The following is a 26,765-nucleotide window of genomic DNA, read 5'->3' as shown; positions in this document are numbered from 1 at the left end:
AGACAAAAAAAAATAGAGTGGGATCTGAACATACAGCTTGGATGAGAGAGAAGAGCAAAAATGTAAGCTGCACAAGCTGGATCTCTCTCTTGTTTTTTAAAAAGAAGCCTTTATTATTTTAATCTTCACAGTGCACTAAAAATACTCAGGGGGATCTCCGCCTACTATAAAGGGGAGAATGAGGGTGATTATTCTTAGGTCTACTCATGTACACATCTGTCCAGTGTGCACCTTTTTATGTTTTTTAAGATCAGAACTGGAAACGAAACTCTTGGGGCACTCGGAGCACTCGTACGGCTTCTCCCCCGTGTGGGTGCGCTGGTGCGTGATCAGGTTGGCTTTGACACTGAAGCTCTTCCCACAGTAGGGGCAGCTGTACGGCTTCTCCCCAGTGTGCCTCCGCTGGTGCTGAACCAGGTGCGCCAGCTGGCTGAAGTTGTTGCCGCAGTACGAACAGTTGTATGGCTTCTCGCCCGTGTGCACCCGCTTGTGGGTCAGCAGCCGAGAGTTCGTCACGAAGCGCTTCCCACACTCCAAGCAGGGGTACGGCTTCTCCCCCGTGTGGGATTTCTTGTGGATGTTGAGGTTGCCTTTCTGGCTAAAACTCTTGCCGCACTCAAAGCACTGGTGCGGTTTTCCTCCCGGGTCAGTTTTTTCAAGACTCAGGAAAGGAGATTCCCAAGAGAGCCTCTCTCGGCAGGCGGTGCCTTTGGCTGCCTTTTCTCCCTTTGGCAGCGCTCCCAAGTGAGCAGAGCTGGGCTGAGGCAAGCGTCTGCTCTCAGGGCTTTTCCTCTTAGCCTTACACTTACAGACCACCTCTCGGTTTTCGGGTCCCTCTTCGTCTCGTTTTAGGGTGGCGTTACGCTTGGGCAGGTCACTCCCACGCGCCCAGCCTTTAGCGGTCGGCTGTTCTCCAGCACCGACTTTCTCTTGCGTCCCTGAGCTTGATTTTTTAGACAACCGTTCCTCACAAGGGTTGCATCGCTGCATTTTCTCAGTCTGTACCTTCCGATTCTTAAGGAAACCCAGGCTTGGACAAAGGCCATTTTCAGCAACTGCCTTGGCTGTTGTCGTCTTCTTTTTTTTCTTCTGACTGGCAGGTGCCTCTTGACAGCACCTCTTATTTTCACTCAAACGGCGATCCTGCTTCATACTTTCCCCTGGGTAGTGCATCTGGCGGCTCCCGTGAATCTCTTCTAGCTCAGGATTGGAGATCAACTTTCCTGTGATTTTTTCTAAAGGGATACCCCATTCCATTGGCTCCGATATTCCTAGCAGAAGGGTGTTTTGCTTCTGGCTGTCCTGTGCAGGCTCCTTAGGTTCTGAAAGAAGGTAGCAAACGGTCATGAAAAACCCTGAAGAGGTCATTCATTGGCTAGATTCTTTCATCATGTTCAAACTGAACTTGCTGGACAGGTCAAAGGATCTTCTTCACCTTAAGCTAAAATGTAACATGAAAACCCCCTGATCACATGACAGCAGATCCACCCAAGACTGACTTCCTGGCAAATCTGGAACTAAAAATATACCAGAATATTCTTAATATTCACTATTAAGCTCCACAATCTACTTTACTAAAAGTCTTCCAACTCTTAAAAGAGTCAGGAGGGTTGAAAATCCAGTCTTCAGAAGCTAAAGCTGCAAAAAAGTTGCCTAGTCAAAGTTTAAATCATGTTTTATGCATTGCAATGATTGCATTTTTCATTTTTTTTAACTCACTGGGCTAACCTGCCAGAGAGCAGTTAATGTTTTTAAAACTTTAATAATTTTAAAAATATGTGAACCCCGCCTTACCCTTTTTTATGTTAATAAATTTATTAAACATGATGGTCTAAACCAGGCCTTTTCAACCTTTTCACTATTGTACCACTTTTAGGATATGGCAACATCCGAGTACCACCAGTCGCCTAGCAAGGTGTCAAAAACATGATGACCAAAAAAAGAAAAAAAATGATAAAGTATAGGTAGTCCTCGACTTACAACAGTCCACTTAGTGACTGCTCGAAGTTACAGTGGCACTGAAAAAAGTGCCCCCCAAGCCACAGACGAGCAAGACACCTGCCCACCCGCCCTCTTCCTCCCGTACAAGGTTTTCATTGTTTTGAGCATTTCTGTTGAGGATTGGCAGCGGGGGTGGGGTGGGTTTTTTTTTATTCCCCCCCATCTGCTGGGTGGTTGCAGCAGGTTTTGGTCACTTCACATGACCCGGAGACACTGTGACCGTCATAAATATGAATCAGTTGCCAAGAATATGAATGTAAATCACAAGACCCTGGAGATGCTGCCATATTCCAGCTAATCGGCGCTTCTTCTGGGCTCAGCAGAAGCACCAGGATCAGTGCTGCTTTCCAGATGATTGGTGCTTCTTCAGGGCTTAGCAGAAGCACCAGGATCAGTGCCGAGCTCCAGCTGGAGCCTGGCAAAGATCCTGGCGCTTCCACTGAACCCTGATAGCCCCGAAGAAGCGTCGATCAGTTGGAAAGCGGCACTGATCCTGGCGCTTCCGTTGAGCCCTGACAGCCCTGCAGCTCCAGCCATCTCTCGCTCAGGCTTGTGCGGTGCTGCCACCGGTTCAGCTCATTCCCCTCTGCTACCACTTTTCTAGGATGGTCGCGTACCACCTGCCAAGTGCCAATGTACCACAGATGGTAACCGTACCACTGGTTGAAAAGATCTGGTCTAAACTGCATATCGAAATATATTGCTATAAGCTCCTTCTGCATGTTATGCTAAAGGTTACTAACATTTTTCTATATTCTTTGTGATGTTTTTATGTGAAATAGTTATTGCTTCCACGTTGTGCATTGCTGGGCTGGGGTATTCTGGGAGTTGAAGTCCACACATCTTAAAATGGCTAAGGATGGAAAACACTGCTCTGCCGTTTCAGCTACCCAGAATTTCCAAGGCATCGCATTTCTAATTTACCTCCAATGTTCTATCATTTCCCCACAACTTTATTTTTTTTTTCTTCCTGTTCACTATTTGCAATCTATATGGTTAAGAATTTTTTTGCGAATATTTTGAGATGGGTAGGGAGTATAGCTGTGAATATTAAAAGGCCCTCTCAAGCTAGCTGATGACCTTTGTTATGCTGGTTATTTTTTGCTCTGAAAATGAATGTCCTCCTTTCTCTACTCCATTGTGTTCTAGATGCATCTGGCATGCTGGCTATTTAACTATTCGCCCATCGAAGCATCTGAAGGACAGAAGGCTGGGGAAGATGGTCTATAGCAGGGGTGTCAAACTCAATTTCATTGAGGGCCGCATCAGCATTGCATTTGCCCTCGGGGGGGCGGGTGTGTGTGGCCTACTGGGTGGGTGTGGCCTACAGAGTGGGCATGGCCAGCTCTACATCGTTTGTGTCAAGGGTGCCTGTGCAGGAGTGGGGCAGATCTGAGGGTCTCCGGCAGAAGGGGGTGGGACCAGGGCAAGTGCCAAGGCATGGTCCATTTCTTCACAAAGGGTGACACCTCCCCATCATGCATCGGGGGGGGGGGGAACGCAGCAAGGGCTGGTTCCTCACTGTTTCTAGATGGCCTTGTGGAGCTAAGACTGAATGCGTTTCAGCATAGATGGCCATCACAAAATTGTACCTTGGCTCCCGGCCGGCCTGGGCCAGGGCCAAGGCAGCAGGGGCCGTTCCCTCACTGTTTCCAGGATGGCTTCGCGGGCTGCATCCGGCCCCTGGGCCTTGTGTTTGACATGTCTGGTCTATAGGACTGTCTATTGTGGGAGATGCCACGAGGGCTCTTGAAGGCAAGTAATATATATGTGCGCACACCCAGCGACTCCCACACCACAAAGCCCTAAGCCAGTTTCTGCCAGGGGAAAGAAACCCAGTTTGTTAGTGTGTGTATAATTCCAAAGAAGAAGAAAAAATATCTTTGTTCCATTGCTTTTCTCTGAAATTATTTTATCAGGACAGATCGGGCTAATCTCCAGATGTTCAAAAGCTGATTGGCTCTAAATATTGATTTTCACTACTGAGCAAAAGAGATCAACAAATGCACAGAGACTGAACAGGCATTATTACCCCAAAACTATAGTGACAAATTCTGGGTTTTAATTAAGGTCTATGCAGGTCAGCCCTCCCTTTGTCTTTCTTGGACCTGGTTTCTTGAGAATGTTGATGGACACAGAGCTTCAGTCTTACCCAAAATGGCTTCCTCTTCCTCCTCATCTATGGAGATACAGCTTTCCACACTGTCTGAAGGATTATGTTCAGACGTGGGGGAATTCACCAACTCCTCCTCCAGAAGTCCAGGCACCTGAAGGACAAAAGACACCAAGTGTATTTGATTAGCCAAGGCAGAAGGGTGTGATATGAAGTCAGCAACCTTAAGCTAAGCAGGTTTGCTTGGAAGAAGAGAATCAAGAATCCTTCTTTGTATTTTTATTATTGGGGGGGTGGCAGAAGGTGGAAGATCATATAACTCGGTCTTCCCCTAGTTATCTCCAATTCCTTTGGTCCAGAGGTCTCCAAACACGGCAACTTTAAGACTTGTGGACTTCAACTCCCAGAATTCCCTAGCCAGCATTAAGAAGTCTTGCCAAGTTTGGAGACCTCCATTTTACTCCAATGGACTTTTGTCACAGCCAGGCTTCTTTTCCAACTCCTCAGAGAATAGCCTGACGCAGATACTCTCCTTTTTGTCAGTTTTCTACAGGTAGTCCTCAGCTTATGACCACAATTAGAACTTCAGTTGCTAAGCAACGTGGTCACTCAATGAATTGTGCCCAATTTTATGACCTCTTTTGCTACATTTATTAAGGGAATCTGGCGTCCCCCCCCCATTGACTTTTACTTGTCAGAAACCCCTGGGAAGGTCGCAAATGGCTCTCTTGTGACCCCCAGGATGTCATAAATTCTTGCTAGTTGCCAAGAGCCTGATTGGCAACTAGCCAATCAAGAGCCACCTGGCTGAGTTGGGCAGTTATAGAAACTGAAGGAGTGAATGAAATCCTTTTTTTTTCCACCACTAATTTTGAACAGTTGCTAAACAAAAGGTTGCAGGCCGAGGAACTTGTGCTTTATTTTCCAAAGTGGCTACTATACCAGATCAAGCCTCACATCGACTATTGCTACATGGGCCTTTTTTGTATCTGTTTTTGTATTGAACCACCGGATCCCGTCTTGTTTCTGTTTTGACTGTTCATTGATTGTATGTCAGCCTGCACCTTTGCTTTCTTTCAAGCTTGCTGCCAGCTGCCATGGAAACGATAAGAGGGTGGAGCATTGGATATCTAGGAGGGGAAGTATGCAGGAGGTGGAATGAAATTTCTGAGGAGCCGTGAGAAGCAAAGTCTTTCTGGCTGATGACTGAACTCTGATTGCCTGGCTACTGGGGGGCGGGCTCTGGGATTGGCTTCAGCTTCTTCATGCAAATTTTCTTCACATCTTGCTTGAACTTTGCTGTATTCTCAAATCTATGGAGTCAAGGGGTTTTCTTTCCTAGGGATTGAACAGAGGCAGCCCTGACCTTGTAGTTGAGTGACACCTAAATCAAAACAAAATGGATAAATAATTGCTTTATTAATTGCTATTTTCCAAAGCACCTGAAGGCAGGACAAGAAGCAATGGGTGGAAACTAACCAAAGAGAGAAGCAACCTAGAACTGAGGAGAAACTTCCTGACAGTGAGAACAATTAACCAGTGGAACAACCTGCCTCCAGAAGCGGTGAATGCTCCAACACTGGAAGTTTTTAAGAAGAGACTGGACAGCCATTTGTCCGAAATGATATAGGGTTTCCTGCCTAACCAGGGGGTTGGACTAGATGACCTCCAAGGTCCCTTCCAACTTTATCATTAATATTACTGCTTGAAGTGCCCTAAACATGCTGGTTAAATCCAGTCCTTAGTGTTTGTCGCCATTTCTGTTGGTGCAGCCCAGATTTATATGCAGTTCATAAAAAAAGAGGCATGGAAAGATATATTGCAGAGATGTCTGATCCTGGCCTATCCATGTCCGCCCGCAAATGGTATAAACCACCACAGATGTCATAGTATTAACATTAAATGTCCCGATCTGTTTGCTCTTTCGGGGGAATGCAACAGAATGCACGGGTGGCATAACTGCACAGAATTTTTTTTTTCTGTCTCTAAATGGAGGTTCATTACATCAAAATTTTGTCATCACATCATCCCAAAGGCTTCTCTTCTTTAGGTTGAACATACCCAGTTCCCTTATTCTCTCCTTGTTTTTTTCACTTTGATCAGCTTTACTGGATGCCTTTCTCTGAACAAATTCCAGTTTCTTCGAATGAAATTTCACAGCTAATCTTGGTAGCTGGGTTCACACAATCAAGTATCCTGCATTCATATAATTACTGTTATTTGAGCCTAAACTGACTCCAGAGAGTGTGCTAATAAAAAAAACCCAGACTGAGTATGTTGCGTATTGTGCCAACCCATAAGGGACCTCCTCAATGCAAAATAGATTGAAACTACCATATTAATTCACGTGATTTGGAAGCAATATTCTGACTGCTGCAATCTCAAACTCTCATTTGGGTTTTTCGTAGCCAATGCAGACTATTTAATAGACATCCAAATTTAGAAATTAAGGGCCACAAGAACTGGCAGAATTTGGACCACATTTGGTTGCTAAATGATACACCCTAGTAAGAATGCCTGGCTGTATTTTGTAGACTTCCAAGAAGGCCACATTTTGAACTCCCATCTCAAAAATCACGACATTAGAACAGCCTGTTGTAGGCTGCCTTTGAACCACGGACCTACCTTTTGTTTACAAGACTCTGTTTCTTGCAACCGAAGGAGGAACTTTTCTGCTAGGGCCAAGGCCTGAGAACACGTGGCCGGACTACTTTTACAGACCCAGATCTGCATCTCCAGTGGCAAGATGGTCAGGAATTGCTCCAGGATCACCAGATCCACAATTTGTTCCTTGGAGCGCCTCTCTGGGAGAAGCCACTGGCGACAAAGCTCCTGGAGTTCGTTCAAGACTGCCCGAGGGCCCTCAATTTCCTGGTAGCAGAAATGCCGGAAATGTTGGCGTTTTATCTCCAAGCTGTCCGTGTCAACCTCAGTCAAGGTCTGCTCTTTTAAAGGCGCCAATTTTGTCAAGTTGTCGGGGGCTTTCTGTGGTTCCCTGCTGAGGCCCTGCAAGATAGGCCTCCCCATCATACGCCCTTCCTTGGACAACTGGTTGGGCGGTTTCACCATCCGATATGAAGCCTTGAATGCCATCATGTCCTCCTCGGAGACGGACTCAAACAACCGTGATGGTCTCCAAACAGAGTAAAGAGAAGGCACCATCGGCAATCCTTTCTGCTGTTGAGTTTTTTGGCTCTCTTGCAGGCCTACGTCCAGTCCCTGTTTGTTCTGCAGTAAAGCTGCCCCTGTCAGGATGTTCTTTGCAGTTTCCCCATAGAGAATACGAGAGTTTCTTTCCCCTTGGTTTGCGTGGGGTTTTGGCCCCCACAGGTGACACGATGCCATCTTAGTTGCTGGCTGGACAATCTGAACTGGAAAAAGAAAATGGGCTAATGATCAATGCCGTTTGATGCCTACTGTACATCCCAACCCTATGTTGTACTTGATGTGGCTTTTAAAATAACCTAAATACTTCAGGGAGCAGCTAATGTCAGGCAGATTGACCTCAAAGGCTCTAGTTTTATCCTCAGGCAATAAGTAAGATTAGGAATATGAGGAGCAGCATCTTCTCAACGGGATATTATGAGAATTGTGAGAAGATTGTGGGAAATGCAACTCACTTCTATCTCTTTGCACAAGGAAGGAAAAAGTGCCAAGTTCGTGGCCAGTTGAGAAAAAGGCAAAATTCCACAGGAATCCTGAGTTCTAAATATTTATTTTAATATCAATGTTTCGGATACTTTTTTCCTTTTCTTCTGGGACAATTTTCATTATTCTGCTAAATGGAAGAGAAAAAAAAATCACTGGACTCTTTCAATCCTTCTCACCTGCTTAGTGCTGGGCTTCTGTTTGTACTTCAGCAGCTAGATATATATTAGACACCATCTATATCCGTTTTTAGTCAGGTCCTGCTCAGGAAGAGAATTAGACTTTTCCAACTCTATAATTCTCCTTTGCAAGGAGGTCCAATCACTAATGTAGTGTTTCTTAATCTTGGCCATTTTCAGACATGCAAACTTCAACTCCCAGAATTCTCCAGCCAGTATGTCGGCCAGGGAATTCCGGGAGTTGAAGTGTGCTAGGTTGAGAAACACTGCACTGGTGTCTCCAGTGAGGGATGGACAGAAGGCAAGTAATGATTTATCAAAGAGCCTATTCCAACTTACTTGGAAATCTGTAAGAGGTTCTATTCCCATGTATTACTCCTATTGTTTTAGCCAGAACAACAACAACTTTGCATCCCTCAATTTAGAATGCCAAAAAAATGCTTGCAAACAAAACCACCGAACAGATTTTTAGGAAGGAACAACTAGGATTTCAAGGGTGGTTTTTTTGTGTGACACTGAAAAGTAATTCTTATATTCAAAAACGGGATGAAAAGCACCCTGGTCTTTAATTCTTAGATTACAGTTGTATAATATGCCCAATTGGTCTTTAATTCTTAGATTACAGTTGTATAATATGCCCCACCAACTCAATTACTATCTCAGAGAAAATAGCTGCCACTGTGAGCTGGCCCTAAGCTGTCAGACAACCCAAACAAACAGGGCAGTTTTACACATACACGCTCTTCGTAGAAGTACATAGGACAGCGTATCTTCTGGCTTCTTTTTACTGCAGTCCTAGATCTACAGGGGTTAATACCCACTGCAGACAAAACTGGAGAAAACTTGCCAGCCCTATTTCTTTCATCCCGTGGTGTTCTGCTCCATTTCAATGGAGTTTGTGTTTGTGGGAAGAAAAAGGAAAAGAGAGACAAAGGTCCTACATTACAGTGATCCTGTTTTTGCAGGGCCATTCCCAGTCAATCTCTGCACTGGCAGCAGGAGGAAGAAAATAATCCGCTGTTAATGCTCTTGTCCCAATTTGCTTGGCCTAACTAGCAGGTTGTATAGCCTCCTAAAATCCCAGGGCTGTTCAGGCTAAAACTAAATCCCATCTTCATACTAGCTCTGATTTAGTTCTGTGGTTATATGGTACAAGTAACCTGAGGGACAGCTGCAGGAAGGCAGCCTTATTGTAACATGGATGGGCCTTAAAGATCTAGTAAAAATGGAAATAGATTTCTGAAGGAGAGCTCAGGAAAAAAAAAAAAACCCTACAGTTTATCTCCCATCACTATATAATCAGTGTAGCCCAAGGTGGATAAAAAGTAGATTAGGATCTATTATTCCACTATTGGATGGGTTTGAATGGAACAGCAGGGGTCTCCAATTGCTACTTAAGGAGCAAAAAGCAGCCTGGTTAATTCAAATTCTCAGGATACCTTTATTGTAGAGGTGGAGAATCAGCAAAGCTCTTAAGTTATTCATGGCAATTTCCAACAAACCTGACCATTGTGAGGGATTCTGAATATTGTAGGACAGTAATATCTGGAAGGCTGCAAGTGGCCATATCTGCTTTTATTAGGCAAACTGAAATTTTCAAAAATACTTTACAACTTTCCAAAATTTTTCATTGGACATCATAATTTTAAAAATCCAGAAAAAAAGGATAACAGAGAGGAAAAACGAGGCTTGTGGTTTAAAACATGCATGCTCCACATTCCTGATTGTTTCATCAAAGCAATTGCAAAAAAAAAAAAAGTAATTTTCCTCTTTCAAAATGAATTTTGGATCTGCCATTTCTCCAACAGGGTGTGAGAATTATTTTGAAATATTTATATCAGTTTGGCTGCAGGCATTCTGGCTCTTTTGTTTCTTAAAAGTCTGGAGATGTTTGCAAAAAAAATAATAAAATAGTTGTGTCAGACGTTTAGGAAACTGTTAAAAGCAATCTAGGGAATCTCCAAACGTTGGAGAAAATTAACTGGATAGGTTGTGGATTAAAAACTAGACTCCTGACACTTTTCACTATTGAAAAGTCTTTACTCTGAATGTTAAACTGGATGCATGTTTTACAATTCATTTATTCTGATCCAGTTTATGTTTTGTGATGCACTCTAAGTTAAAAGCTAAGGCTGATTTAGAAATATTCTGGGATAGCAGCTTTTGCATGGTTTTACAATACCTTTCCTGCACTTTACAATACCTTGCCTATGTATTTTAATGTTTTTGCTCATCATTTTTCACTCCTTAATAACTAAGTAATCTGTTTACCAAACTCGGATTACTGAGCAGATGGGAAACTTGGTTGTTTATATCATTAAACTTCAATCATTATGGAACTTAGCAAAACTTCTGAAAAGCCAAGGGCAGGATTGAACCTACGTTTTTTTTTTTTTCCCCTAAGTGCGATCTTATTTCCTGATCAAGGATCCCGGATCATAGTTTCTTACTTTCCCTCCGGAGAGGGCGGCTTTAAAAATCACACCGCAGTCACAGGGAGCAAAATCAATCCTACTCCGAAAAAAAGGCAGATCGTCACAAACCTTGCACATCGTTTATTCAGGACTTAGTGCAATGTGACTCCGGCGTGCAGGGCTGCAGCCAAGCAATTCAGCAGCACTGCCTGGCTGGAGCGGCTGGCCGGACTACAACTCCTATGGTGCCCAGCCAGACCCTCTTTCCCCGGGAACCCTTCCCGAATCCCCAGCCGGGACTTTCCCCTCCTGGCCGCGGCGCTCACCTTCCCTTTGCAGCCTTTGCATCGCGCCTTTCCGCCGCTGCATCCCAACTTTCAGGAATCGGTGACCCTCTCCATGGCACCCAGGATGGAGAAGCATACAAAGGGCAGTTTCTCACCGAGAGGAAGGAGCCTAGCCAGGACAGGAAGGAGGAGGAGGAGGAGGCGGCGGCGACCCTTCCCACTCATTTCCCCCCGCCACAAATCTGGACCTTTCTAGGCAGGAGAGCTCGGTGCCTTTAACCTTTTGCGGAAAAAAAAAAGGGGGAACCGGCGCAGGCGCGCGCGCCGGGGGCGGTCGAGCGAAGCCGGGGGGGGGGTGAGGGAGCGCGCACGCGCGGGCGCGTGACCAAACGGCTACCACATGGCCCGGGTTTGGCGGACGCGCGAAAAGGGGGGGGGCGAGTGGGGCGAGTTTGCTGGGCTCTGATGAGGAGTCCGTTCAGTCTGGGCATCGGCCATCACTCAGGTCGGTCCTCGGCTATGCGACCACCACCGGGCTAAGCAAGTAAAGTAAAGTTTTGCCCCATTTTTACGACTTGCCTTGCCGCAGTTGTGAAGGGCAATGCTGTAGTTAGTAAGTTAGTAGCACGGTTGTTAAGTGAATCTGGCTTCCCCGTTGACTTTGCTTGTCAGAAGATCTCAAAAAGAGGGGGGGGTCACGTGACCCAGGGACACTGCAACCGTCGTAAATACAGGCTAGTTGCCAAGCGTCAGAATTTTGATCACCTGACCCTGGGGATGCTGCAACAGTCATAAGCGTGAAAAATGGTCATGTCACTTTTTTCTTTGCTGTAACTTTGAATGGTCACTAAATGAACTGTTGTCAGTTGATTGTTGCATTGTTGTTGTTTACACTCCTCCTTTCCTTCAAGCAACTCAAGGCAGCATTACTTAGTGATTTATTCATTCCGTTATCAGGCTTATGTGGCTGCTGGCATAGGTGACTATGGGCTTTTTGTTTATATTTTAATAGCTGCCCATCTCTCATATGTGACTGGGCAGCATACACAGGTAGTTCTTGACTTTACAACCCACAGTGGAGCCCAAAATTTCTGTTGTCACCTGGGACAGTTATTAACTGAATTTTGCCACATTTTACGACCTCTCTTGCCAGAGTCGTTAAGTGAACCACTGCAGGTGTTAAGTTAGTGACACGCTTGTTAAGTGAACTTGGCTTCCCCGTTGACTTTGCCTGTCAGAAGGACACAAAAGGTGATCACGTGACCCGAGCACACTGCAGTCATAAATATGAATCAGTTGCCAAGGGTCTACATTCCGATCACATGAATGTGGGGAAGCTGCAACGGTCGTAAGTGTGAAAAACAGTCATAAGTCGCTTTTTTCAGGGCCCTTGTAACTTCAAACAGTCGCTGAATGAACTGCTGTAAGTCAAGGACATGTACTAGAATTTGTTTATTTGACCTGCAATCAAATAAACAATGTCATTAAAATTAAGTAACAGTTAAAACATAGATATAAATAAGACTGGGAGAACAGACCAGCAGTTCAACACGCAGAGTAGCCACCTTGCAGGCTATTTCCCTGGAATGCTGGAGCCTGTTAAAAGAGCCGGGTTTTAAGAGATTTCCTAACTATCAATCCAGTTGGGGTTGATTTCCAAGGAGGAAGTCCACCTCTGGAGTCCCATCAGGTGAAACTTTTTAGCAGACTGGACTGTTAACCTGTCCCTCCTGCCGAACCTTATTTAATTAATATATTAATCAAATTTATATATTTCATTTTATTTTGGCACCACCCAATCCCGAATCGATTTTGGCTATTAAGGTAAGCATACAAGAATAGAATACAGAATACAGAATATCACAGTTGAAGGGGACCTTGGTGGTCTTCTAGTGCAACCCCCTGCCCAAGCAGCAAACCCTATACCATTTCAGACAAATGGCTGTTAAAAACCTCCACTGATGGGAGCAGCCACAACTTCTGGAGGTAAGCCGTTCCATGGTAAATTTGTTCTCACTGACAAGAAATTTCTCCTTAGTTCTAGGTTGCATCTCTCCTTGATAAGTTTTCAACTGTTTTTTCCTTGCCCTGCCTTCAGGTGGTTTGGCGAATAGGTCTTTGTGACAGCTTTTCAGATATTGGAAGACTGCTACCATATCACCATTAGTCATCATTGTCTCAAGCTTCCTCCTTCTGGTTATATATTCAAGATGGACAGTATTTAATATTTGTTTACTATGTATATATAGGGATGTAATAATAATAGTAGTAAAGTTGGAAGGGACTTTGGAGGTCATCTAGTCCAACCCCCTGCTCAGGTAGGAAACCCTACACCATTTCGGACAAATGGCTGTCGCAGGAAACCCTACACCATTTCGGACAAATGGCTGTCCAGTCTCTTCTTAAAAACTTCCAGTGTTAGAGCATTTACTGCTTCTGGAGGCAGGCTGTTCCACTGATTAATTGTTCTCACTGTCAGGAAGTTTCTCCTTAGTTCTAGGTTGCTTCTCTCCTTGATTAGTTTCCATCCGTTGCTTCTTGTCCTGCCTTCAGGACAAGTAGTGTGCCGTGGCCCACAGGTTGGTGACCTCTGTTGTAGCATCTCAACATCTTTTTTTGTATTGTGACCAAAATTGGATGCAGTATTGCAAAGCGCTCCTAACACTTTACATGATCTTGATATTATCCCTCTGTTGATTGAAGCCTAGGACTGCATTGGTTTTTTTGGCAGCTGCAGCACACAGCATACTTAAGTGGTTGTCCACTAGGACTTCTTGATCCTTTACTTTTCTCATCACTCAATTACATTTGGTTGGGTAGGGGCCAGTGTTCAAGTGTGTCCAGATCTTTTTGAATCTTGAGCCAATCTTCTAAAGTGTTGGCTATTCCCCTACCCTGATGTTGCCTGCAAATTTGATGAGTTCCATTTTATTGTATCATATAAATCGTTTATGACGGTGTTGAAGAGTACTGGGTACTGTATTAAATGTTTGCAGAATAATAATAATAACAACAATAAAGTTGGAAGGGACCTTGGAGGTCATCTAGTCCAACCCCCTGCTCAGGCAGGAAACCCTACACCATTTCAGACAAATGGCTGTCCAGTCTCTTCTTAAAAACTTCCAGTGTTGGCGCATTCACCGCTTCTGGAGGCAAGTTGTTAATTGTTCTAACTGTCAGGAAGTTTCTCCTTACTTCTAGGTTGCTTCTATCTTTGGTTAGTTTCTATCCATTGCTTCTTGTCCTGCCTTCAGGTGCTTTGGAGAATAGCTTGACTCCCTCTTCTTTGTGCAGCCCCTGAGATATTGGAACACTGCTATCATGTCCCCCCTCGTCCTTCTCTTCATTAGACAAGACATACTTAATTCCAGCAACCGTTCCTTATATGTTTTAGCCCCCAGTCCCCTATCTGTTGCTTGGTTATCTTTTCCAGGATCTTCCCAGATACTGGTGTCAGACTGATTGGTCTGTAATTTTCTGGATTCGTTTTTTTTTTTTTTTTCATTTTTTGAAGACAGAAGCCACCTTAGCTCTTTTCCAGGTCTTTGATAGTTCCCCAGTGCTGCAGGATCTTTGAAAGATATGGTTCAGTGCAGTGGTGAGATTAAATATGTGAACAACCGGTTCTCTGTGTGGATGCCACTTCTGGAAGTCCATTCTGGGCCTGGGTAACAAAAAATTAGCTACCGGTTCTGCCGAAGTGGTGCGAACCGGCTGAATTCCACCACTGGTTCAGTGGTTCTGAGGTCACGTCTGCCAGCTCCTTCAGAACTCTGTAATGTAATCCATCTGGTTCTGGTGATTTGAATTCCTGTACAGTAGATAGATGTTGTCTTACCATTTTCTTGCCTGTCTTTTTAGTACTGCTTTTGATAGATTAGAATATTTCTCTCTCTCTCTCTCTCTCTCTCCCCCTCCCCCCCCTCTCTTTCTCTCTCTCTGTGTGTATAAAGACATGAAATGTGTATAGGAATGAATTAAGTGCTACCCATCACCTCCCTGACATCTTCTCCCATTAGTGGACTGATTGGTTTCCTTTACTGTCTTTGTTGTTTACCTGTTGAAAGGAACATTTATTTTGTATTATTTTTGACATTTGTTGCAAGTCTTAATTCATTCTGAGCTTGCCTGGCTTTAGTTTTGCAGTTTCGGCCTATATGTTGATATTCTGCATTAGTTATGTATCCCTCTTTCACTTTTTATACTTATCCTTTTTGTCTTTTTGTTTGTCAGAGACTTCCTTATGCAGCCATACTGGTTTCTTCTGGAATCTCTTATTTTTCTGTTTCATTAGTATTGTGCTAGACTGGACTTCCATAATCTCATTTTTCAGAATTTTCTAAGCTTTTCAAACGTAGCTATTTGAGATCCCTTGCCTTAAATACTTCCTTTACTGAATGAGACAGCTTTACCATATTATTCTTAACATTTAGGCAAAACCTGTGTTGCAAGTCCAGTTAAATTATTCAAATCCTTCCCCCCTCTCTGGCAGCAGAATATAACTCCTCTCTTTGATTACTGCTTTTCAGATACTTAAAGGTTCCTGCATATCCTTAATCCTGTCTTTGCAGGTGAAATGTACCCAGTTCCTTGCATTTAGAAAAGAGAATTCAAAGGAAGCAGCCTCAGAACTTTTCTCTGATATGCTAATGTTCTGCATGCAGGGATCTTGAATTGTATTTAAGTCTCCAGTTCTCTCCATTTATAGACTATTCAGGTTTTATGTCTTTGTTTAGTTAATAGTCAAAGAACTCCAGTGATGACAAAAATTCACAGGGCATTCTTTAATAAGTACATCACAAAACATGTTGTATTTTCTTTTTCCATACTAAGAAAGTCACACATTTCAAGAGACATAACAGGCTATAAAAAAAAGAACAACCCGGAAATATGGAAGAAAATGGCTTTAAGAGGAAGAGAAGGGAGTGCCAGTGTTTAATGTGGTCCAACTGTAAAAGAAGAAAAAAGCTGGCGCACCCTTTAGGAAAACTGGCCAAAAGTGTATCCAAAGAGAGACATAATAATGGAACATGAAATGTTTGCAAGAATTTCATTTAGAATCTACAACTAATACGCGTTCGGAACTGTCCTAGCAATTCCTAACCCACAAATCTTGACCCAAAGAGAATATATGTATAAAAAAGCTGTGTGAAAGGGCATGCCAGATATGATTATGGAGGAGGAGTTTTGTTTTCAGCACAAAATACATTTTTTTTTTTACTGCAGATAGTGGCACTGAAGATGGAACAAGCATCCAAAGGCCACATATAAAGCCTTTAGACCAGGGGTAGGCAACCTTGGCTCTTTTATGACTCGTGGACTTCAATTCCCAGAATTCCTGAGCCAGCCATGCTGAGGGGAAAGGGAGAGGTTTCCAAGCTGAGCCATGCTGGCTCAGGAATTCTGGGAGTTGAAGTCCACGAGTCATAAAAGAGCCAAGGTTGCCTAGCCCTGCTTTAGACCAATGTTTCTCAACCTTGGCAACTTTAAGATGTGTAGACATCAACTCCCAGAAGTCCCTAGCCAGCCTTGCTAAAGTTGAGAAACGTTGATCTGTGGAGTCCTTGCTGCTTTCTGAGTTGGTTGTTTGCTTGCAGACATCTCATTATCAAATTAGGTAACATCATCAGTGTGAAGTAGGGTGGGGTCTGTTCAAGTTACATACAGAATCTTTGTTCTGCTGGTGTTAGTGGAGTGTGTGTTTTTATCCTTGGTAGAAAGCAATGATGTAACCTAATTGGGGAATGAAATGTCTGCGTGAAAACCAGCAAGCTCGGAGAGCACCAAGGACTCCACCACCGAACCCTGAGCTGCAGATATTCTCTTCTACTGAAACACTGATTTGGATGATTGATTTAATGTTTTCATTTTTACTCTTGTCTATTGCTGAGCTATTTGCTGGCTGAGGGGATTCTAGGAGTGAAAATCTGCACCCTTTCATTTATCCCAGGAGCTTTTCAAACTTGGCCCTTTTATGACTTGTGGACTTCAAATCCCAGAATTCCTCAGCCAGCGTGCCTGGCTGAGGAATTCTGGGAGTTGAAGTCCACAAGTCATAAAAAGGCCAAGTTTGAAGAGCCCTGATTTATCCCAATATAGCTGTGAAACAGAGACAATTTGCCCAGCTCAAATCCACTGTTCGAGGTTTTCTATGCAGGATTCATTCCCTAGCATTGCCTTTTGAGGCCCAAGGCAGCTTTCTGATCCCAGTGAAGCAGAGACGGGAAGAAAGGTTTCAAGTCCAGCCTTGAAATTCATTATAATGGTTTTAAGCCTCCCCTTGAAATATAGATTTGCCCCTTCATAAGAAAAGTATTTACAGGACGTGGTAAGTAGGTTGTCCATCTTTTAAGACAGTGGTGGCGAACCTATGGCACGCGTGCCAAAGGCAGCACTCGGAGCTCTCTCTGTGGGCACACATGCCGTTGCCCCAGCCTCGCCTGCCCCCCATGACCCCCTCCTTACCAGCAGCCCCCCCTGGAGGAGAGTTGTCCCTGAGCGTGGCCCACATGCAGCAGCGCAGCCAGGCAGCATAGACAAGACTGCCCTCATGCCCCATCCCGCAGTTGATGCTGCAGGGCGTGGACAGAGGGCTGAGCTGAGCTGCCTGGGTGATCTGCAGTGGGTGGAGTGGGGGTGGGGGCAGTTTTGGGGCACTCGGTCTCTAAAAGGTTCGCCATCACTGTTGTAAGACAAGCCAGGTGTTTAAAGCAGTGGCTATGCTGGCTAAGCTATTATGAGAATTGGTGGCCACCATATCTGGAGAACTGTCAGAGCTGCCCTCCTTTGCTCAATTCTATGCTTTGATTGATGTCAATCTGCCATACGTTATAGGGGGAGGGAAGCTGGGGGGGGGGTGAGATAGAGGGGAACCTGAAAGGAAGACATGGGAAACAAAAAGGGATAGTTGTGGAGATATCTGAAGGCCGTGGTCCTGGGAATGAAACACAACATCCATCTATCTAACCAAACTACACCAGGGACTGTTACCAAAACGTCTTGTCTGAATGTGAACGGACAAGGGGGAGATAATAGGGGTGGACCAGGGAAGGGAAACCTAAGTTGGGGATCTTTGCACTCAGACTCTTAATCCTGGCTTTGCTCACTGTAATTAGTAAAAGTAACATTTTCATTACAAATGGAATCCAGAGTGTTTCTTGTCTGGCCCAGGTCTGACAAGAACTCTGGATGAGGGAAGGTGGCTTTAAACCAGTGGTTCTCAACCTGTGGGTCGGGACCCCATTAGGGGTCAAACGACCATTTCACGGGGGTCGCCAAACAACGCAGTCCGCCATTTTTTCCCCCTTTTCCTTAGCTGTGCTACTCCCTTTTATTCTATTGGCTTTTGAAAGCCAATAGAATAGACTCTCTTGAATAGAGTCTAATTCTATTGGCTTTCAAAAGCCAATAGGAATTGTCCAGACTGTCTCTGCCCTGCTGAGCCCGCCAAAAGTCCCATTCTGCAAACGGTGCTGCACCAATTGAGTAGTCCTCAACTTATGACCGGTTGAATAGTCCGAGTTACGACCGGTTGGGGGTCGCGGCATTAAAAAGTTTGAGAACCACTGCTCTAGAGCCACGAGAACCCGTTCATACAATTGTAGATTTAGACAGGTTTTGATCTCCCCTAAAACCACTCTTGCGAAAAGGCGGGAAGCTTTGGAACTTCTTCCTTCAAACTGGCTTGTCTGCAGCGAAGGTGAGCTGTCTGGAAGTTTCCACCCCTCCCTGCTGAGCAACTACTAAAAATGTAAGTAAAAGAGGGCCAGGGGTGGGAGGTGGGAGGCCGGCGGGTGCAGGGAGGGTTGCTGGCACGCGTGGGGCCCAGCGGGTGCCTTACCTCCCTTGGGCTGGGCCAGCTGGTGACCCAGCCGATGGTCGCCCTGCGCCGTCACTGCCGCTTGCCAGCTATGCCTCAGCTGGCGCAGGGGCAGCACCACACATGCGCGGCGCTCCTGGGCAGGGAAAGTCCTGAACTTACGACCGGTGGGTAGTCCTCGACTTACGACCGGTTGGAGTCGCGGCATTAAAAAGGTTGAGAACCATTGCTTTAACCCCTCTTTTATGATTTGCAGTTCTTTTGTGGTACTCATTTTTACTGCATGGGGGGGGGGGAAACCTGCTGGGAAGAGAGAAGATTGCAAGGCAAGGAACAGATGGTAGAAAACAGTTTCAAACTTGCCCTCTCATGCCCCCAAGGCTCTTTTAAATTCCTCTCTGCTTGTGGTTCCTCTTCTGTGCTATCTGCATCATCTCACCGCTATTTTCTTTTTATACAAAATCACTAAAAAGACAAAAGGTGAAGATAAAAAAAAAAAAATCCACGGTTGTTTTCTTTAGGAAACATTGCCTTGGGGGTGAGGGGGGGGTGAGGGAACCTAACTGGCAAGCGAGGAATCACCTCACACACACACACACACACACACACACTAAAAATAAAAGTAAAAATATCACTCTTGGGAATATCCATACTATTAAAACAATGATCACCAAGAGAATGCTTTAAGAGAATAAAATTACATACACACACAGGTAAAAAAAGGATATATGCAGTATTATCTTCATTTTAGATGTCAAAAGGGTCTCTCTCTCTCTGTCTCTCTCCCTCCCTCCCTCTCTATCTGCCCTTGGTCTGCCACTCCTCTTCCCTCTCTCTCTCCCTCCCTCTCTCTCTCTCCCCCCCCCCCATCTGCTGCTCACCTGGCAAGCTTCAAGCTGTTGTCCAACAAGCTCAGGGGTAAGCAACCTCGTCTCTTTTATGACTCATGGACTTCAATTCCTGAGTCAGCCTAGCTGGGCTAGCTAGCTCTCTCCTGCCCTTCCTGCTTCCTGCAGAGACGTAGTAAAGGGAGGAGCTCCGCCCAGTAAGCTTTTCAGCTCCTCTGAGAACACTGTGAGTGTACCACACACACAGAGAGACACACACACACACACACACACACACAGAGAGAGAGAGAGAGAGAGAGAGAGAGGGAAGTGCAATTGCCTCTCTCTGTCTCTGTCTCTCTTGCAAAGGCAGAGGAGGCTGGGAGCCACAGGGGAAGGCTCAAAGAGCCGCATGAGGCTCGAGCCGGAGGTTGCCGACCTGTGGTCTAGTTTAATGAAGAGAAGGACAAGGGGGGACATGATAGCAGTGTTCCAATATCTCAGGGGCTGCCACAAAGAAGAGGGAGTCAAGCTATTCTCCAGAGCGCCAGAAGGCAGGACAAGAAGCAACAGGTGGAAACTAATCAAGGAGAGAAGCAACCTAGAACTAAGGAGCAACTTCCTGACAGTTAGAACAATTAACCAGTGGAACAGCCTGCCTCCAGAAGCGGTGAATGCTCCAACACTGGAAGTTTTTAAGAAGAGACTGGACAGCCATTTGTCTGAAATGGTATAGAGTTTCCTGCCTGAGCAGGGGTTGGACTAGATGACCTCCAAGGCCCCTTCCAACTTATGATGATGATGATGATGTTGATGTTGCTTCTTCAGTTCTTCAGTGGATGAGATGTAGAACATCAAGGAAAAACAAAGAAAGTCCAGTCGCCCCAAAAGCACCTTGGGGACAACCATGACCTGGATGACTGGAGAATCTCCAGAGATGCTTCTGAAGGGCAGCCAATTCCCCCCCCCCCCCGGCATCTCCAGTTTTCTTGCGGACACCAAGATCATTTCTAAAGAAGAAAGAAATGGATGGGAAAGAAGAGTTGTGATCCCCTCCCCCCCATTTATTCTCCCCTTCCAAAAACATCAGAACGTCAGCAAGTTTGGGAGGCAGAATCCATGCAGGAGGTAAAAAGGGTTTCAATAGATCCAACCCACATTTTCTCCCAAGAGGGAAGTGAAATACCAGACGGAATACTGCAAAGAAATAATACCTGGTTAGGAGATCTATTAACACTTTGACTTAAATTGTCTCCAGGACCCACTTTATACAGGTAGTCCTCCGCTTACAACAGTTCATTTAGTGACCGTTGGAAGTTACAACGGTACTAAAAAGTGATTTATGACTGTTTTTTTTATAATTACAACCGTTGCAGCATTCCCCAGGATTACGTGATCAAGACAACTGGCATGTAATTTATGTAGTTATGACGATTACAGTATCCAGGGGTCATGTGATTCCCCTTTTGTTACCTTTTGACAAGCAAAGTCAATGGGGGAAAACCAGATTGACTTAAGGGCCGTGTGACTAACTTAACAACTGCAGTGATTCACTTAACAACTGTAGCAAGAAAGGTGGTAAAATGGGGCAAAATTCACTTAACTGCTTTGCTTAGCAACAGAAAGTTTGGACTGAATCGGGGCCATGCGTCGAGGACTACCTGTATAGGATAGAGGCCAATCAAATGTCAGAGTTTAGCAAGGGTGTTGTCTCGGATCCCCTGATCCTGCAAGTGTTGGGCTATACACTAAACTGGCAGGACAGGCTGCCCGCTTCCCCCGGTGAACTTTCTTGTGCTTGGTGAGATCCGAACTCGAAATGAAACGCTTCCCACACTCAAAGCAGGCATAGGGCTTCTCCCCGGTGTGGGTCCTCTGGTGAGTGATCAGGGAGGATTTCCGATTGAAGCATTTGCCACAGTCCAAGCATTTGTGGGGTTTTTCCCCCGTGTGGATGATGTTGTGGTTCAGGAGATTGGAGCTGGTGCTGAAGCTTTTCCCGCACTGGAAGCACTGATACAGGTTCTCCCCCGTGTGGATCCTTTTGTGGGTGATCAGGGGCGCTTTGGCGTTGAAGCTTTTCCCGCACTCGGAGCAGCTGTAGGGCTTTTCTCCCGTGTGGGTCCTCTCGTGGATGATGAGGTGAGTCCTCTGGCTGAAGCTCTGCCCACAGTAAGAGCACTTATACGGCCTCTCTCCCGTGTGGACCCTCCGGTGCATCATCAGGTTGGTCCGCGTCCCAAAACCCTTCCCGCATTCGGCGCATTCGTACGGCTTCTCCCCCGTGTGGATTCGCTTGTGCGCGATGAGCGAGGCAATCTGGTTGAAGCTCCGGCCGCACTCGGAGCAGTGGTACGGCTTCTCGCCCGTGTGCACCCGCTTGTGCCTCAGAAGCTGGGAGCTGTTTCCAAAGCTCTTCCCGCACTCGGGACACTCGTACGGCTTCTCCCCCGTGTGAGTCCTCTCGTGAGTAATCAAGGACGACTTCCAGTGGAAGCCTTTGCCGCAGTCGGCACACTTGTGGGGCTTCTCCCCCGTGTGGACGATGTTGTGGTAGATCAGGTTGGAGCTGGTCGTGAAGCGCTTCCCGCACTCGGAGCAGGCATAGGGTTTCTCCCCCGTGTGAGTGGCTTTGTGCTTCAGGAGGGCTGCCTTGGTGCCAAAGCTCTTGCTGCACTCGGAACAAGGATAGGGTTTAGCCCTGGTCGCAGTTCCCTGGTTGGAAGCTAGGGGCGCTCCGTTCTTGAAGGTCTTCCCACACTGAGGACAGATGTAAAATTCTTCCGGGTCCATTTTCTGATTGGCAGGAAGGTCATCAACCTCACAAAGGTGTCCGCACTCTGTACATTTCCTGTTGCATTTAGTCTGGATTTGGTTTTCTTTGACAACGTTTCCATCACCTTCTTGGCAAAGCGGGGTCTTCTTTGGATGGTCTTCTCTGAAGCTCTGTAGTTCCGGCTGATTTCCAGGCTCGGCTTCTTTCTCGTCATGGAATGGGAAGATTGTCCCTTTGGCCAAAGATGTTTGCTGCTCAAGGACTCCATCTTCTTTTGCCTCTATGTCATTGTTACCTGCAGGGATCAACAGAGACTTATGAGTCACGATCCAATGGCATGGAAAATCCATCGTTATCAAGTTAGGGTATAACCGTAATCTTATGCTTCATTAAGGAAGAAGACAAGATGCCAGTTTCAAAACTCTGACTGTGTAATTCATCAAGTTTAGGAACACATGATTCATTAAAGTGAAAGGGGAAATTCACCCAGTTCTTTTCCCATTACGTATTGTCAAAAATCACTGCTTTGATTTTTATCCATAATAAAAAGGGTAACAGTTTGTGGCAGAAGGGAAATCTAATTTTGGAAGGCCAAGTTTAGCTTCAAAATCTTCTATGTCTATCAAAAAGATTCTTGGGTTTATAATACATGTCAGAGTAAAATTTTAAGAGCGTTAAAGGCACCAGTTAGAAACCGGGAAACCAAGAATTCAAGTCTCACTTTAGGCACAAAGCCAGTGGGTGACCTTGTGCCAGTCATTCTCTCTCAGCCCTGGAAAGGAGGCAATTGTACATCACTTTGAAAATATTGCTAAGAAAACTACAAGGCTGGTCGCTGGTATCAAGACTGACTCAAGGGTACCCACAAACAAACACATGAAAATGTGTATCTTCGGGAGGACTACATGTGAGGCCCATTTCAGTGGCCATGGAGAGTCATGGAGATGATTTTGAAATAAGAAGAAATAGGGGAGACATGATAGCAGTATTCCAGTATCTGAGGAGCTGCCACAAGGCAGAAGGGGTCAGGTTGTTCACCAGAGCACCAGAGGGAAGGACGAGAAACAATAGTTGGAAACTGATCAAAGAGAGAAGCAACCTGGAATTAAGGAGAAAATTCCTGATAGGACAATCAACCTCAGAAATTGTGGGCACTCCATCACTGGAAATTTTCAAGAAGAGCCTGGAAAATCATCTGTCTGTGATGGTAGGTTCTCGTGCTTGAGCAGGGGGCTGGACTAGAAGACCTCCAAGGTCCCTTCCAACTCTACTCTACACCACTCCACTCCATTCCATTCTAACTCAACTTAAATGATGGAAGCATAATTGGCTGGGGAATTCTGGGAACTGAGGTCCACACATCTTCAAGTTGTCAAGATTGAGAAACTCTGCACTAGAGTAGAAGAGAGGAGTGAAAGTCTAGTCCAGGGGTAGGCAACCTTGACTCTTTTATGACTCGTGGACTTCAACTCCCAGAATTCCTGAGCCAGCAGGGGGAGTTGAAGTCCACGAGTCATAAAAGAGCCAAGATTGTCTACCCCTGGTTCTAGTCTATCTCAGTAAAGTTCCATGGTTCCTGTGGAGTTTGTTTCCTGATCTGGCTTGCTTTGAAAGGCTGACAGGCTGTGACAATTTTTCATCATTCTTCTGATTCAGACAGTATGTCAAGATCCAGCCACATCTTTCACCATTTTTCCCAAGATATTGGGAAACACCTTTTCCATCCCGGAGAAGGACAGCATCTTCTCTCTTACCTGTACAGGATCACGCCAGGCCCAAGAATCTTAGATACATAACAAAAGGCAGTTGGAACACTAAGGTGATTATTAGGATTAGAGACATAGTGGTACCAACTTACCTAACAAAATTTCCTGGTCATTCTTTTCTTTGCCACCACTGGCTAGTGGCCCCTTCTCTGTCTCATCAGACAGCAACTGCTCTGAGACTGGGCTTGTAGCAGGCATGTTGCACAAAGATCCCGGCATCTGAAAGCAAAGTAAGGATAACTGAATGAAGATTCAAACAGGACACAATCAAGATGAAGGCCAGAGTTTCTGGTGAAAAAGCCACATGTTCCATTTAAGCCACTGCTTCCCAAACCTGGGTAAATTACCCTAAATTCGGTAATAGGGGTTTTTATTTGGGTAACAACTCACAAACCCATCACAACGGGAACATTTAAATCAGGGGTCTTCAAACTTGGCCCTTTTCTGACTTGTGGACTTCAACTCCTAGAATTCCTCAGCCAGGCATGCCTGGCTGAGGAATTCTGGGAGTTGAAGTCCACAAGTCAAAAAAGGGCCAAGTTTGAAGACTCCCCCGATTTAAATTGACGTAAGGATTGCCACGTGTACTAAAATATAGAACAAAAACGACATGTGGTATTCAAAATTATTTTACGTTAAAACACAACCATGAATATCCCAAAGGTGCTTTTTTCACGAGGCAATTGGACTTCCTTGTTTTTCTTTGAAGACGTTTCACTTCTCATCCAAGAAGCTTCTTCAGCTCTTCTTCAGTGGGCTGAAGAAGCTCCTTGGATGAGAAGTGAAACGTCTTCAAAGGAAAAAACAAGAAAGTCCAGTTGCCTCGTGAAAAAGCGCCTTTGGGCTAACTATGACCTGGATGACTGAGAATCGCCACAGACACAACCTTGGGTGTTTCCCACGGGTTTAACAAGTCTGCTCTTCTGTTGTAACAAACGTTGTAATTGGCAACAATACCGGGGTCATCCTATAAAGGGGAAAGCTATTCTAAGCTCTTGCTTCATGTTACGTCAGCCTAATAATCCAATCCTTCTTGCTCTGTCTGGCAACAGATCTCCAAAAGTCTTTCCCCATCCATTAGATCAGTGTTTCCCAAACTTGACAATTTTAAGGCATGTGGACTTCAACTCCCAGAATTCCACAGCCAGCGTTGCTGGCTGTGGAATTCTGGGAGTTGAAGTCCTCATGCCTTAAAATTGTCAAGTTTGGGAAACACTGCATTAGATAAGCTAGAATTGGAACCCAAGCGATCTCCCCGTTCCCTTCCCATCCGACAAATCCAGTCCCCGCACAAACATTCCAAGGAGATCGGCGGCTTTCACGTCCTCGGTCTCTCTCTGGACAGCTCGGCTGGCGTTCCTCCGGTTGTCTTGCTAAGAAGTCCTCAGCCAGGGCCACCGCTTCAGAACAAGTCCCGGGACTGCTTTCCTGGACCCAGCTCTGGATCTCCACGGGGAGGATGCTCACAAATTGTTCCAGGACCAGCAGCTCCAGGATCTGCTCCTTGGTATGTTCCTCTGGTTTCAACCACCGGTGGCAGAGCTCCGAGAGTTGGCTAGCGGCCTCACGAGGGCCTTCAGCCTGCTGGTAGCAGAACCGTCTGAAGCGTCTGCGCTGCCTCTCCGGATCAGGGATCAGGTCTTCCTCCGGAATCTCCTCCTTCAGAGGAAAGTTTAGGTTCGCGTGGGCCTTATGAGCCTCCTCACATAAGCCCGTCCCAGTTTGAGTACCATATTCTGTTCGAGGGCAGCGATCATCTTCATCTAGTCCTTCCAAGGAGGATGGGCGTTCTTGACTGCCAGGCCTTGACTTGGAGAGTCGATTCTTCCATCTTGGATAGGGAAACGGCGGGCAGGTCAAGAAATCTGGCCACTGGCCTTCCCAGCCCTGCTGGAGCCCATCTGCTAGTTTCTGTTTCTGAAGTGACGGTATTGCCTTAGCCAGAGGCTTCATGACGGTCTCTGCACAGGTGACATCATGGCCTCGTCCTACCTCTTCCAAACTTTTCTCAGGTTGTCTGGGTCCTGGCCAGTCTTCTTCCTCCATTTTTTAAAAAGTTTTGGTTGGCTCTCTGGGAGAAAAATATATACACAACTAGGGTTAATAACCACGATGCAGCACAATTTCTCAACAGTGCTCCACCAGCCCGTTAGCACTAACACTTGGACTTATACACCCCTTCACAGTGCTTTACAGCCCTCTCTAAACGGTTTAGAGTCAGCATATTGCCCCCCCCCCCAAAAAAATCTGGGTCCTCATTTTATCGACCTTGGAAGGATGGAAGGCTGAGTCAACCTTGAGCCGGTCAGGATCGAACTCCTGGCAGTGGATTGCAGAGTGAGCTTGCAATATGCATTCTAACCATTGCACCACCACAGCTCTTCATTAGAGTAGGTCAGGGGTGTCAAACTCAATTTCATTGAGGGCCGCATCAGCATTGCAGTTATCCTAGGTGTATCATCTCACACTGTCAGCCAGAAGGGTGTTCCTGGGCAGACTGGATTTGGCATTTTGTCTTTGCTGGCCACCCAGGTATCGAATGTCCTTCACTGTTTCCAGGACCTGGGCATAGGCAGATGTCTCGGATTCCCTCACTGTTTGATGGTATTACAGATATCGTCGACCTAAGGATTTTCTCAAAATTCATTAGGAAGCAGTTCCCTAGAATAAACCAGGTCCTTATTTCTAGCCTTTTGCAATTGACTAATAGCGAATTTGTCAATGTTAATGGTGTTCAAGCAGTGCTCCAGTTGTTTTGGATTGCATCCAAGGAGCCTATTACTATTGGTACTACCCTGCTTGCCAGCAGTCTTTATATTTCATTGTAGGTCTTTGTATTTTGTTATCTAAACAAGGCAACAATGTTAAGTCTTGTATTGCAGGTGCTTTTCCTTTATTTTATCATTTTCTATGACTTTCTCTATTTTATGATCCC

The 26,765-nt window shown here is 45.5% G+C and overlaps 1 protein-coding gene across 1 annotated transcript; it reads right to left on the bottom strand.

The window, feature by feature from the left end:
• Positions 1–89: 89 nt before the first annotated feature.
• Positions 90–25,895, bottom strand: LOC120305030. The gene is made up of 6 exons (XM_039336339.1): positions 25,127–25,895; positions 23,923–24,049; positions 20,989–22,359; positions 6,740–7,485; positions 4,154–4,268; positions 90–1,322 (listed from the first exon to the last, which is right to left on the bottom strand). Exons 1-6 carry the CDS (start codon positions 25,874–25,876, stop codon positions 205–207), a joined length of 4,227 nt encoding a protein of 1,408 aa, XP_039192273.1. The 5' UTR covers positions 25,877–25,895; the 3' UTR covers positions 90–204.
• Between the last annotated feature and the right edge of the window lie 870 nt (positions 25,896–26,765).

The sequence above is a fragment of the Crotalus tigris genome, unplaced genomic scaffold (genome assembly GCF_016545835.1).
Source record: "Crotalus tigris isolate CLP2741 ecotype Arizona unplaced genomic scaffold, ASM1654583v1 scf7180000017666.379230911805:20528666, whole genome shotgun sequence".
Taxonomy (NCBI): domain Eukaryota; kingdom Metazoa; phylum Chordata; class Lepidosauria; order Squamata; family Viperidae; genus Crotalus; species Crotalus tigris.
This window is presented reverse-complemented; position numbering and strand designations above follow the sequence as displayed.

Bases quoted from the DNA above. Each gene is read 5' to 3' on its own strand.
- LOC120305030 (XM_039336339.1), bottom strand. From the start codon at position 25,876: ATGGAGGAAGAAGACTGGCCAGGACCCAGACAACCTGAGAAAAGTTTG. The intron at 22,360-23,922 runs GTAAGTTGGTAC...TGATCCCTGCAG, and splicing joins TGACCAGGAAATTTTGTTAG to GTAACAATGACATAGAGGCA. The intron at 1,323-4,153 runs GTAAGACTGAAG...ACCTTCTTTCAG, and splicing joins GGAAGAGGAAGCCATTTTGG to AACCTAAGGAGCCTGCACAG.